The 13,224-nt window shown below is 34.0% G+C and overlaps 1 protein-coding gene across 4 annotated transcripts in view; it reads right to left on the bottom strand.

Annotated features, from left to right (window-relative positions):
- Positions 1 to 4,916: 4,916 nt before the first annotated feature.
- PTPN4 (protein tyrosine phosphatase non-receptor type 4) overlaps positions 4,917 to 13,224 on the bottom strand; it is a 172,639-nt gene continuing 164,331 nt past the window's right edge. For all 4 annotated transcript variants that reach the window (XM_033111995.1, XM_033111996.1, XM_033111998.1 and 1 more), the window contains one exon: positions 4,917 to 11,715. In XM_033111995.1, coding sequence (XP_032967886.1) covers positions 11,629 to 11,715 — 87 coding nt within the window. In that variant the 3' untranslated portion in view covers positions 4,917 to 11,628. The remainder of the gene's footprint in view (positions 11,716 to 13,224) is intronic.

Below are 13,224 nucleotides of genomic sequence, written 5' to 3'. Positions count from 1 at the left end.
GATAATACCCCCCAAACTGAAAATACCTCAAAGCCTGGCTATCTATTAAAAGGAGACCTGGCAAACAGATTTGGCAAAAAGTTTTAAAGTTATAGTAATAAAATGAACTACTACTTACTAATAAAAATAAACAAGGAATACTGATGAATCTCAAACTTTCTGACTAAACAAGTTTTAGTGTGTTTATTCATTCCATTTACACAAAATTCTAGGACAGGCTAATCTATGGTGTAAGAAAGACTGATTGTCCCTGGTAATGTTAAGGGTTGTATTGTGTCCACCCCCATAAAAAATGTCAAAGTCTGAACACTCAGTACCTGAGAAGGTGATGTTATTTGGAGATAAGGTCACTACTGATGTAATTAGTTACGATGAGGCGGTGATACTGAAGTATCACCCTAATCCAATATGGCTGGTTTCATTATAGAACGACGGCCATGTAAAGATGCAGAAATAGATGGCTCAGTTGGTTAGAGCGCGAGCTCAACAACAAGGTTGCCGGTTCAATTCCTGCATGGGATGGTGGGCTGCGCCCCCTGCAACTAAAGATTGAGAATGGCGACTGGACTGGGAGCTGAGCTGCACCCTCCACAACAAGATTGAAGGACAATGACTTGGAACTGATGGATCCTGGAGAAACACACTGTTCCCCAATATTCCCCAATAAAAAACAAACAAACAAAAAAACAAAACCATAAGTAATATCTTAAAAAAAAAAAAAACGATGCAGAAACACAGGAAAAATGTCATGTGAAGATAGAGGATTGAAGTGACATTTAAAAACCAAGGAAGGTCTGAGGCTCTCAGGAGCTAGAAGAAACATCTGAATAGATTCTTCTGTAGCACCCTCAGAGAGAGCATGGCCCTGTTGACACCTTGATTTTGAATTTCTAGACTCCACAACCGTGAGACAACGAAGTTCTGTGGTTTTAATTCCCCCCCCCCACCTCCCCGGTTTGTGGTACTTTGTTATGGTAGCCCTAGGAAACTAATAAAGGGAGGAAAGGTGAGGGTGGTAACAGAAGGGGGAGGGGAAAGAGGAAACTTTCTGGAGCGCTGCTAATGCTTTGTATCAAACCCTAATGCAGGGGTTTGAGTTACACAGATACATACATTTGTGAAAACTCACTGAATGGCAGACATAATATTTGCTTATTTGATTGATAAAAAATGTATGTCAAAAAGGGCAATTATTGAATACTAGTTAATGACATGCATGCTGAAGTGCTCAGGGAGAAGCGTACAGATGCTGGCAACATTATTTTATGAAATGCATAAAAAAGATGGATTGATGGATGGAGAGAGGCTTAGATGAACACAAATGTGATAAGAGCAAATATAGCTGGATGTTAATTGTTGAACCTAGAGAATGATTATATAGGTGTTCAGAGTTCAATTCTACCTCTGTTTGAATATTTTCATAATACAATGCTGGGGGAAAATTTATATATAGTTGACCCATATGTACAAGCATGATTTATAAGGGAATATATAAAAGTCTATACGTATTATCGTTTTTAATAGCCAAAATTTACAAACTGTCTAAATATTTAAGAGGAATTATTATATAAATTGTAGTAGAAACCCACATATCTGATGGGATCAGAAGTAATGGTTGATTGGTTGAATGAAAACCATTTAAAGGAGAAATTAAAAAATACATACACTTTGTTTTAGCTCAAGATACATAAATGCACATTCATTTGTGATTCTTTTTATGTAGGGCCAAGGCTTTTTACATTGGATTTGAGCCCGATTATAATTCCTTAGTCTTTGTTGCGAAAAACAGATCCCAACTGTATCATCTATTGTTTTATGTTAATCTCTCAATTATATCATCTATTCTTTTTCTGTTAGTCTCTCTTAATTGTCTTGCTTATACCTATTTTTAATAAATTTTTAAAGAATTTAATAAAGTTTTAATGATACCTTTATAAGGCATTTGCAAAAATCCTACCCTCTTTGTCACACTCATTTAATTGGCTTGTGTAATATATAATTAACTAAATGATATAATAAAGGTAAATAAATTTGCATATGTAGGTTAACGAACACACACAACTGATTTTAGTAAGTTTACAACTTAATTGATGGAACTAGAAGAGCTCAGGCATAACTGAGAGCAGTCAACAGTGGGCAAGGGAAAGAAAGAGAAGAGTGCCAGTCTACAGAGTAGGCTATTTGGATGGTGGGTAAGAAAGCTTCAGTCAGATGGAATGTTAACCAGGATTAGGAAAAGCTTTTGCAGGTATGCCCCAAACTCAGAAGTCATTAAGGAGTTTGACACATTTGCTTATAAAAGTATTAAAAACGTCATCATACCCCCCAGCTCTCAAAAATAATAAAATCAAACACCGTTAAGAAAAAGGTTTTGCAACATATATGACTGAAATGACTAATTTCTTTAATTTCCAACATCTCGTAATGAAGAAAAAATGAAACAACTTGATGTAAAAAGAAAAGATATCAATATGAAATTTAGGAAACAAATACAAGGTATCCATAAAGATAAAAATCTAAACCTTACAGAATACATCAAAATATTATTTCACTTACGAGATGAGCAAAACATTGTTTGATACCAGTTCTAAGAAGAATGTGGGAAAACATTCTCATATGCTTTGGTTAAAAGCATAAACTGGTATAATCTACTCTGAGAACAATTAGACAATATTAAAATTTAAAAATGTAGGTGCCCTATGACTTAGCAATCTCACTGTTAGAAGTTTACCCTATGCATATACTTGGAATGATTAATGAAAATATTTGCATAAGAATGTTCATTGCAGCATTGGCTGTATAGTGTAAACTAGAAACAAGCTAAGTGTCCAACAAGAAATTAAATTACGGTATATCCGTATGATGGAGTACAAGGCAGTGATTAAAAAGAATGAGGTAGACCTGAATATGCTGATATGGAAATATTTCCAAGATGATAAAGCAAGCTGAATATATTGCACAATCTCTTTGACATTAACAAAATGTGTATGTACACACAAATGCATGCACACATATTTCTTCCCCTAGAAGAAAACACAAGCAATTTAACAGAGGTGGCCATTGATTTGAGGGGGACTATTCTTAGGGGTGGAGCATGTAGAAGAGGTTTCCAGAACTCCTCGTGGATCTTCCTTATACTGTTTAAATTTTTATGATCTTGTACATAAGAACAGTCATGGCATAATCATGTCTTTATTTCTGCCTTTTGGTGTAATTTATTTTTAGTTATGAAATGATTTAAATATTAATTTTTTTTCTCTAAGAAATTATTTTCTCTCAGATGAAAAAGGGCACACCTAACTGCACTTGGTGAAGATATGAAGCCAGCTGACTTTAGGAATAGAAAGGTCCTTTATTTTGACTGATGAGGTCTTCCATTAGGAGTACCAGAAGAGAGGGGTTGCTGCTGGGAGAAGGTATCTATCAGACATCCTTCATTTTTCTGAATTTCTTTTAGTTCCTTATTTACCCTCTTCCCTCCCCCCAACAAAGCCACTGTGTGAGCCAGTAATTCTAGAAATGTCACACTTAGCATTCTCCTCGTTCCTTCTGACCACCCATTAATGAATATAACCGTTGTTCGAAAGTCCACGACAAAATACTCACATAAAATAATCTTCAAAACTCCTCCACTTTAAATTACTAAATCACATCTTTATTTAGCAATTGAACAATTAAAAGTCACAGCTAGAGTTTTTTTCACGTTTGTACCTGAACAACTATTTCTCAATCAAACTGAAATATGGCCAACAAATTACGTGTCACAGCATTTCACATAACAAATTGCTCTTAGTACTACAACAGGTTTAATGCAAATCAGCATTTTTATCCTGTTTGCTATTAGTATTTAGATTTTTTTAAAACACGAATTGCAGGAATTCTAATTTTTCACTGATATTAAGACAAATAAATTCACAAGGCCTTTCAAGCATATATTAAGTTGCAGTGACAAATGCACAGTGATTTCAAATTATGCAGTGTTGACCAAATTCAAGCGTACACATTTTAAATGAATCCTAAGCTTCTTTGCCTCTTAATTAGGGAACAAGCCCTATGTGAAGGGATATATTTTTGTGAAAAGGGGGAAGAGTTAGTTTGAAAAATTAGGGGCTAATTCCATTTGCTACTAGTTCAGTACAATGAAACGTGAAATGGCAGCAGATGTGTAAAACAATGTTTTAATTAGGAAATAAACTAGACTTAAGTGACTTTTTGCCCTTCATATTTACATATAGCACCTGTTACAAGGAAACAAAAATCCCAAATTAAAACATCCTCTACACAGAAAATTATTTTAAAAACCACTTCTTAAAAGTATTACAGGTAAGTATATATCAGGGGTGTCCAAACTGTTTTCAACGGTTTTCACCAAGGCCCATATACGGTAAAATACACACACAGCCGGGCCACTCACTCGAGGTGAAGTACGTATTGCCTCACCTGGTTTATTTAAGTAAACTAAATATATTTTTGGAATTTGCTGCGGGCCAATAAAAACTGGATCGCGGGCCGCAATTAGCACACCCCTGGTATATATAGTGAACTATCTGTCCTAAAATTTAAGCCTACACTGTAGAAAACAAAGACTAGCTTTTCTTATTTGAAAAGATTACAATATGGATTGTAACTGCAATGACCTGAAGCTGTAGGAACACTGGGTTGGACAGTTTTAATTTTTTAAAGCACATATATTCTAATGATAGAAAATGAAAACAGCTTAATGTAAACTGTTTTTTGTCTCTTAAATCCTGCCCTGTGACATGTATCTGAAGTGTCGGGACTTTGCCCCCTTCAATTTACTTGTGGTGCAGTATTGACTTAACCCCTAGGTACAACTTAAAAACAAACAAATGGATTTCCAAGTATTTCAGTAATGTACAAAAATGCAAAGCAGAAATGATTACAGTAAACCAAACTTGGTTGAAGCTAGCTGAGAGAACTCAGAATCCAGCCATACAGTCAACTGGGTAGCTTTATTGTACTAAATAAATTACAGAAAAGTGGCAAAGCTAAAATCACACAAGTTACCCTTCAATATCAGTGACCAAGAGATCGATGTAAAGCATTCAAACTTGGGTCCAATCAAATGAGCTCTACATATAATCCACTAATTTTCCATATTTACAAAACCCCTAGGATATTTTTAAATGTATAAATTAAATCAGTAGTAAGCATGAAATAAAGTGCTACTATTTGAAATTCAAGGAATCAATTTCAGCACTGAAATTTGACCTATTCTACAGACTGCAAGAAAGAATAATTCTGTCACTCACCGAAGGGTGGGAAAAGATGGGGACCAGAGAAGCCCAGAACTGGGTTGAAATTTTCTTGCCCAGGAGGGCAAATAACTGGGACACTACAAGTCAGGAGGAAAAACCAAAAAACTTTTTAAATAAAATGTAAAACGGGCTCAATATGACTGCAGTGAATTTGGGGAAACCACAAATCAGCACCTATTTGGGTCTAAGATTGTAAGCAGGGCTGGGCCCCCTTGCGGACTTTATGGTGATAATTTCACTTAGCATGTGGCATTTTATTTACTTAAATATTTTTTAAGTTTTGGAAACTCCCAGAAATGAGAGGGGGCTGATAGTAATCTTTTAACAACTGTTAACAAATTTAATGAAGATACCACCTTACAGTTGCTCAGGGTACTTCACAAAGATTCTACCCTAAAGGGAAGTTAATGATTTTGTACAAGTCAGAAGGATGGAAGCAAGTGTCAAAATAATGAAGGCTCCATCGAGTCAAGTTTAATGAGTAATAAATAACAAATACTACTTTTTAAGAAATTGTTGAACAAATTAATCATACCTAAAGATTTTGGTTTAAAATGTAGGGCTTTTTTTCCAGTTGTTTTTTGTTCAATGGAATTAATAGACCCTAAACGTGGACGACATCACCACTACAAGTCAAAGTTGGTCTTATCTGTTTAAGACAGAGAATAAAAAGGCAGAACTATTTGTCAGGGGCCTCTGCACATATTTACTGTGGTGAATCGTAGGCACGGTTTTCTGGCTTCACCAAAGTCACACTCTCACAACGGTGTCCTCATCTGTGGCTGCCACCGTGCCAAAGCCTGAGAAAGTTCTTTCATGGGAAACACGGTCAGCAGAAATGTTTACCCTCACACAAAAGCAACCTTTCACTCCACTCCAGACAAGTCTAGAATTCAGTTATATTACACTTAAAAACAGTGTGCACAAATTTTCTTCAAATTTCTTATTCCAGAGCTAAAACAAAGTGAAAAAGAATGTACATTATATTTGAAATGTGTCAATGATTGTTCTTGTTTATAATGAAATTACATTTTTCTTCTAAAATTGCATTTTGTATAATGTAGTGGAATACACTCTCCCTTTCCTTCTTTTCAATCCCTCACTGATATTTTTAAAACAAAGAGTATCTGTAGAATCAAGTCATAATTCTAATAATAATTGTAAGATACATTCATTTTCTTTACAGCACAAAAGACATACAAATATCATTTTTTCCTCTTTAAACAATGAAGTAAAAGAAGTTAACAGTTTCAATCTTTTGTCCATATAAAAATATTTTTCTACATAATTTACATCACAACAGACAGGAAAATTCTACAGTGTTGAACTGAAACTTTTATGAGCACAAGGCTTTCAAACATTTTCATTCTTGTATTTGAAATCTTAAAACGTTTCAGGAAGTTAAACATTAGAACTTCCTCTTAAAATTGTAGTCTAACTGCAATATTGCTAATACGTTTCACTTGGTATATTAAAAAATAAACCAGTTTACTGATTTATGCAATGAACTGTATCTCGTCAATGTTGATGAACTGCATCCCGGTAGATACCACTTCCGGCTGCCCATTTAGCTTGAAGTACTAAACTAAAAAAGACTACAAAACTTTAGAAATCAACAGTAAACTGCCATGGAAAACCTCACATATAAATAGCAGCAAATTTAGGTATGGAAACAGAAATAACAATTTGGTGTCTACACATGACGACTTCATCAACATTATAAAACCAAAATGTCTAATTTCTGGCTGAAATAGGTAGGGCTTGTTTTTGACAACATTGAAAGGCTTACTGTAGTAATGGCTACTAAGAATAAAGTCTGTATATAATAAAAAACTGTGTGGATAATAGTTGCAGACATTGTAAAGCAAGTTGAACCCTAAAAAATAAAATTTAGAGTATAATTTCATGAGTTCTTTATAAAATTGCTGAAGTTATCAATGAGCAGTTAGCCCTTAAAATGTTTTATGTAAATTCATCTCTACACAATTCTCAAAGAATTTTATACAACTTCTGTTGTGATTACATTAGGCACCAATAAATCTCTGCCAACAGAACACTAATTCTGATATTTGATAAAATTAATCCAGTGGGTTTTAATAACATAGCTATTTTAATGGGAGGAAACAACACACAAAATGATCGCAGAAATTGTGGTTGGATAGCTGAGGCAAACGTGGGATGTAAGCAAAGCTAATATAGTTACTTTGCCGATGTGGCAGATGACATAAAAGCAGCTGTCTCATAAATTATCTTTGTCTTGTCATATTATTAAGAGATGTTTATTCCAACAAATATTTACCATAATGTGTTTTCTCTAAGTGACAATGCAAATTCACCTGAACTACAAACCAATGACTACAAAATAAAACAGATGTAAACATATTCCACATTATTGTGGTATAAATAATTTTTATGAATTCAAAACTACTTTGGCAACCTTATCATCAGAATATTTTAAATATTCCCGAAACAGGTATTTATCACACTAGAACATTGTTAAAAATTCTTATTTTCTTCTCCCTTTCTGATAAGATTATAAAACAAGTAATCCTTTAATTCTACTACATGTTCACATTATGAACACAAATTATTTGATTATAAGCGGACGTGTATTCTAAATCTTAGTTCTATGTTTTAAGTGCTTTTCAACATTAGTCTTCTAATTAGCATTTTAGCATGTTTTCACACTGCACGTCTTATCAGCCTAAATACCTTACAAAAGCTTATGTTCTGTCAGGGCAACACGGCTAGCAAACTGAGTTGGGGTCCTAATTAGGATCACTTTTTAAAGCCTACTTATTTTCTACCTTAAGTGACATCTTCTAAGATCATCCAAGTTATTAAGTGAAATCACTACCTAAGTACAACTCTTGAGCTGAAATAGACAAAAATTCATGAAAATTTATGATACGTTGCCTAAACTAATAGAACGTGAGATTATATAAAAATCTTTCAAGTTCCTTATAGCTCTCAAGGTATAGTACTTCTAGTGGAGATAGATTTTTGCTCAAATACCTGCTTAGATCTGATCAGATCTGCCAACAGATAATAAACAACTCTATAGTTAAAATAATCCTTTACTTGTTTGTTAGCATTAGCTTTTCTGAAACACACAAATATATAAACACACAAAAGTATCTCTGTGTGTATGTATTAGTACTTGAAACCTTCAAGTAACTGTCTTAATGGCTTAACATACGTGTTTATACATTTGAAGCCAGCTTTTATATATAAATTTTCTCTTCACTCTTAATCAAAGTGATCAGCCCTTTCTCCCCTCTTACTTGTGCTACCAGGCCAAACAAAGGAAACTATTTCTTATGCTGTTACTCTGCCTCTATTTTGAATGGATACATTGGTTTAACAATTACTACCAATTCTTCTTCTTGTGAATGGAAAGTCTATTCCAAAATATTCCTCATCCTATGTATAGAGTGCTGACACAAATCAGATGCTCAATACAACATTTGAAATGAACATGGTAAAACCATCATAAATCAGAGGGGAAAGGTTTTCACAAACATTTCTTAGCATTTACAAAAGCCCTTTGATTCACCAATATCTATTTCCACTTGTGAGAATAACAGTCAGCATTAATTGAGAGAGAGAGAGCGAGAGAGAGAGAGAGAGAGAGAGAGAGAGAGAGAGAGAGAGAGAGAGAGAGAAGGAGAGAGAGAGAGAGAGAGAGAGAGATGGCTGGAGGATAGGGGAGGGGGAAGAATAGTTTAGATACAAGAAATCTGGCATTTTAATCAAGCAGTATTACAATGACATGAATGGAATCTAGAACTACTTGGTGTACGAAAGCTAGGATGATTCCTAGAATGCTATACAGACTGATAAACAGGTAAAAAAATTTCTTAGGTGTAATGGATGAAGTCTTATCTGTTCTGTGAACAGGGAAGCATAATTAGCATAGCTGTGAAGGATAATTTATTTTAAATTTAAGATTGCAATAAATTTGCCTTTAAAAAAGAATCTTTTCTGTACATAAAAATTCTGACAGAGAATAGCCCCCCCCCCAGGAGAAATTTAAATGTAATCCTAAACGTCTAACATATTATCACTTAAAGACTGGCATTAATGATTAAAAAAGGCAGCAGTGCTCATTGCCAAGAAATTATTAGAGTTAATCTTAGAAGTGTAAACAAAGCTCTAAATTGAAGAACATGCCAACCATGCCATTTATCTGTTTATATCTATACAGCTGTATCTTTTTAAAAAAATCTATGGTTGTCATATTCTACCCATAGTTAGAACAGTTTTCCTTTTAATTCAGGTGAAAAACAACTGCCAAAACAGTTATTAATTATGCAGACCCCAACATGATTTTACTTTTCAACTTATCATCATGTCATATAGCAGCCTAAATTACATTTATCTGTTGGTAGAATGGAATGTTCAAATAAAACTATAGTTATTTACTATCTTATACTGTCTTGACTATAAAATCCAGAAATAGATGAGAATTTCTCTTCAACATGTTTACTCTTCTCTTTTAAAAAGAACTTAAAATATTTTAATATAATAATTTATTTGGTTCTTGGCTATTAATGTTTAGGACTTAACTTTCTAAAATTTATTATGGATTTTGAATATTTGAAATACATCATTAGGTTACACTTAAGATTTTAAAATGTACATTTCCCCCCTCACACTAAATGGCATTCCAAAATAGCTACCAGTCAATTCTAAATTTTATCAAGACTATACTGAAATATTCAGAAACCACTAGTAAATGAGTCTATTTTAACCACATCCATATAAAATAATTGTGTAATATAACTTTTCATTAGGTGAGCAAATTTCCACTTATATTAAAACTGGGCAATTTAAAAATTTTCTCTCTCCATAGACTTAAAAAAAAAACCTGAAGAGGAAAACACACATCCTCAGAGGGAATCAGATCCTCTTATCAGGCAGGACAATCAACACTCTCTGTATTAACATGCTGATAACTTATTAAGTACATATAAACTGGAGTAATTTAATTGTACACAGAAATGACAAAAAGACCCTCATTTCAGTGATTGAGGGATTACATTTAGACACAAGTCAATAACGTTTCATTCTTCGTTTGAAGTATCCCAACCAATAAGCCAGTGTGAACAAAGCTGGTATGAACTGAAATGAATGCTGAGCAGTAATAATTTAGTTAGTGATAGAAATAAATCACAATTAATTGCTCTAACTTTAGCTTAGAGTGTCAATATGTTTAACTTTAATGTGTATAATAGATACCACTTCCAAAGTTAGGCATAAAATAAATATTAAGCTTGAAGAATAAAGCATCTTTTAACTTGAGCTGCTAACTGTAACCCTTGTCCCTCAGGAAAAGGAATGTGCAGATTTTGAGCAATTCCATAGCAGCAGAGCGCTCACTCAGTAGAACAAAAATTACCTTTGCTTCCTGTGGCAAAATACAGGAATTGAGTAAGAAACAGAATTTCCTTACCCTTCTTTGACTGCGTAACTCTCAATATAAGAAGCTATTTTAAAACGTGAACTGATTCAAAATGCATAAAAATGTAAATGTACAATATACATACATACCTCCTATTGGGGTCAAATGAGTGCCTTTTTATTAGACATACAAAGACGTCTCAAGGCACTTAAGGGGTTAAGACACAATGCATGCATTCCTTTACATCAAGTATGTGAAATCACATGATTTGGAATAAGCCAACCTTATGATAAATATAAGTTACATTGTTAAATTCAAGAAAATTTGTAGATTCATATTTATACTTTCTCTAAGATGCTGGTAAATGGACAATGTGCAGCATTTCCTGGGAAAGCCAATTCCACCTTTCTTCTTATGGACAGCAGGTCACTACGGGGGGTGGGGAAGCTGTGCTGCGTCCGTAGGCAGTGTACTGGCTAACAGTGAGAACGATATTGCTAACATTTAAAAAATAAAATCTGGTAATCAGTATAGTAAGTACATGAATCACTGGAACACCAGAGCTGACTCCTGATGGTTGCTTCTTTTTGCTTTCAGAATTCCGGAGGAGAATAGATGAGATGATGAGAATTCTGAGCCTTGGTTGTGGCAATTCTACCAGAAAGGGACTGCATGGCACCACCACAAAATTTCATAAATTACCCTGAACGTACTCAGTTATTCACTATTTGTTCGGAGCAAAGCATGAAATAGTCTTCCAACGCATGAATTATAGGTTTTAGAGAGTGACTTATTTTTAAACATAAAGTGCAACAGTGCTGAAGTTTTCAGTTCTTGTTAGTTCACCATGGTTTGATTTAGATGCCACTTCCTGCGATCAGTATTATGGCACAGTGAATACAATGGAAAGCAGTTTCCAACACATATCCCACATCTTTTGCTTTCTTATTTATTTGATGATGATGTTAAGGGTTTCACAAATCCTTCTTCATAAACTTTCAAAATAGCTTCACATACAAATCTGTATTGACTCTGAAAAATAAAATAAAAAAAATATAATTGATCAGAAAAAGCAGGAAACAAAACAAAAAAATGACAAACGATTCATTTGGTTTGTTTATTAAAAAAAATGCAAAGTAAAACTGCACAGAGATGCCATTTTTCATGAACAGACTAGCAAAAAATAAAGTCTGACAACATATTTTGTCAGCAAAACTCATTCATATATTTCTAGTATCTCTAACATTACCACAATCCCTACTGATGGCAATTTGGCAGCATCTAACAAAACTACACACTCATTTATCTATTTATTGCCTCGCAATCCCACTTCTAGAAATCTATCCAAAGATAAACTAGAAAAAGAAATTGAAAACATACACTCATAAATGAGGCTATTTACTGTCGAGTTCTTTATGATAACAGAAAAGTAGAAACAATCGAAATTGCCACCAGGAAGAAACATGGTGAGTAATCTGTGGCATATCACATCCTCAGAGGAATACTATGTTGTGGGGAGAAAGAAAAGTCTGCAGACAACTCTAGAATGATTGCAGAGTAGTTTGTTAAGTAAAATAGCAAGGTAGAGAAAACTGCATACAATATATTATCTTTATAAAAGAAAGGTGGGAATATAAGTATCTATCTGTCTCAATCATTTGAAAAACAGCAAGGGAAGGATAAATTATTAAAAAATGATTTTCTATAAAGGGAAGGAGGGAATAAGGTGCTGAACAGAGATAGAGACTAGACTTCATTGAATATACTTCCTTCGTTCATATATTTTACTTTGGAACCACAGAAATATACCCCATATTTAGACCATTAATTAAAAAAAGCATTCTATAAATTGAAAATAACACAAATCGATGTGTCTATCTAGTTGATGGCATAACTACTGTGTTTCCCCGAAAATAAGACCTAGCCAGACCATCAGCTCTCATGCGTCTTTTGGAGCAAAAATTAATATAAGACCTGGTCTTATTTTAACATAAGACCGGGAATATAATGTAATATAACATAACATAACATAATATAATATAATACCAAGTCTTATATTAATTTTTGCTCCAAAAGACGCATGAGAGCTGATGGTCTAGCTGGGTCTTATTTTCAGGGAAACACGGTACATAGAGAGGAGCTATTTCAAGGGACTTTGAATACAGTAATTTGACTGTATCTCTTGTAGAATATGTCCAAAAAACAAACAAAAAAAGAAACTTTGGAAAAAAATGAAAATTCTTTTCAGTATCCATGTGTTGGTGATAGTAGTGTTAGTCTGTATATTCTGAGATTACTGTTGGCAAATTGGAATAAAACAAATGAGTACTGTGTGATAGGTCGGCTGGTAAAGAAACGCACATGGTCAGGCAAGTTAAGAAAGTTTTTACTGTAAGAGACAAAAGTTTATCAGGTTGAGCAAAACATGGCTACAGCTCGGGCTGCACGTCTAAAGGAGATTTTCAGCCCTGAAGGAGGGGAGAGTAGGGTTTTAGAGGGGCTGTGCTGACAAGGAAGCATTGTTTGAACAGAAAATGCTGA

Source organism: Rhinolophus ferrumequinum, chromosome 8 (genome assembly GCF_004115265.2).
Source record: "Rhinolophus ferrumequinum isolate MPI-CBG mRhiFer1 chromosome 8, mRhiFer1_v1.p, whole genome shotgun sequence".
Classification (NCBI taxonomy): Eukaryota; Metazoa; Chordata; class Mammalia; order Chiroptera; family Rhinolophidae; genus Rhinolophus; species Rhinolophus ferrumequinum.
Note: the sequence above shows the minus strand (reverse complement) of the source record. Positions and strands in the feature narration are given on the sequence as shown.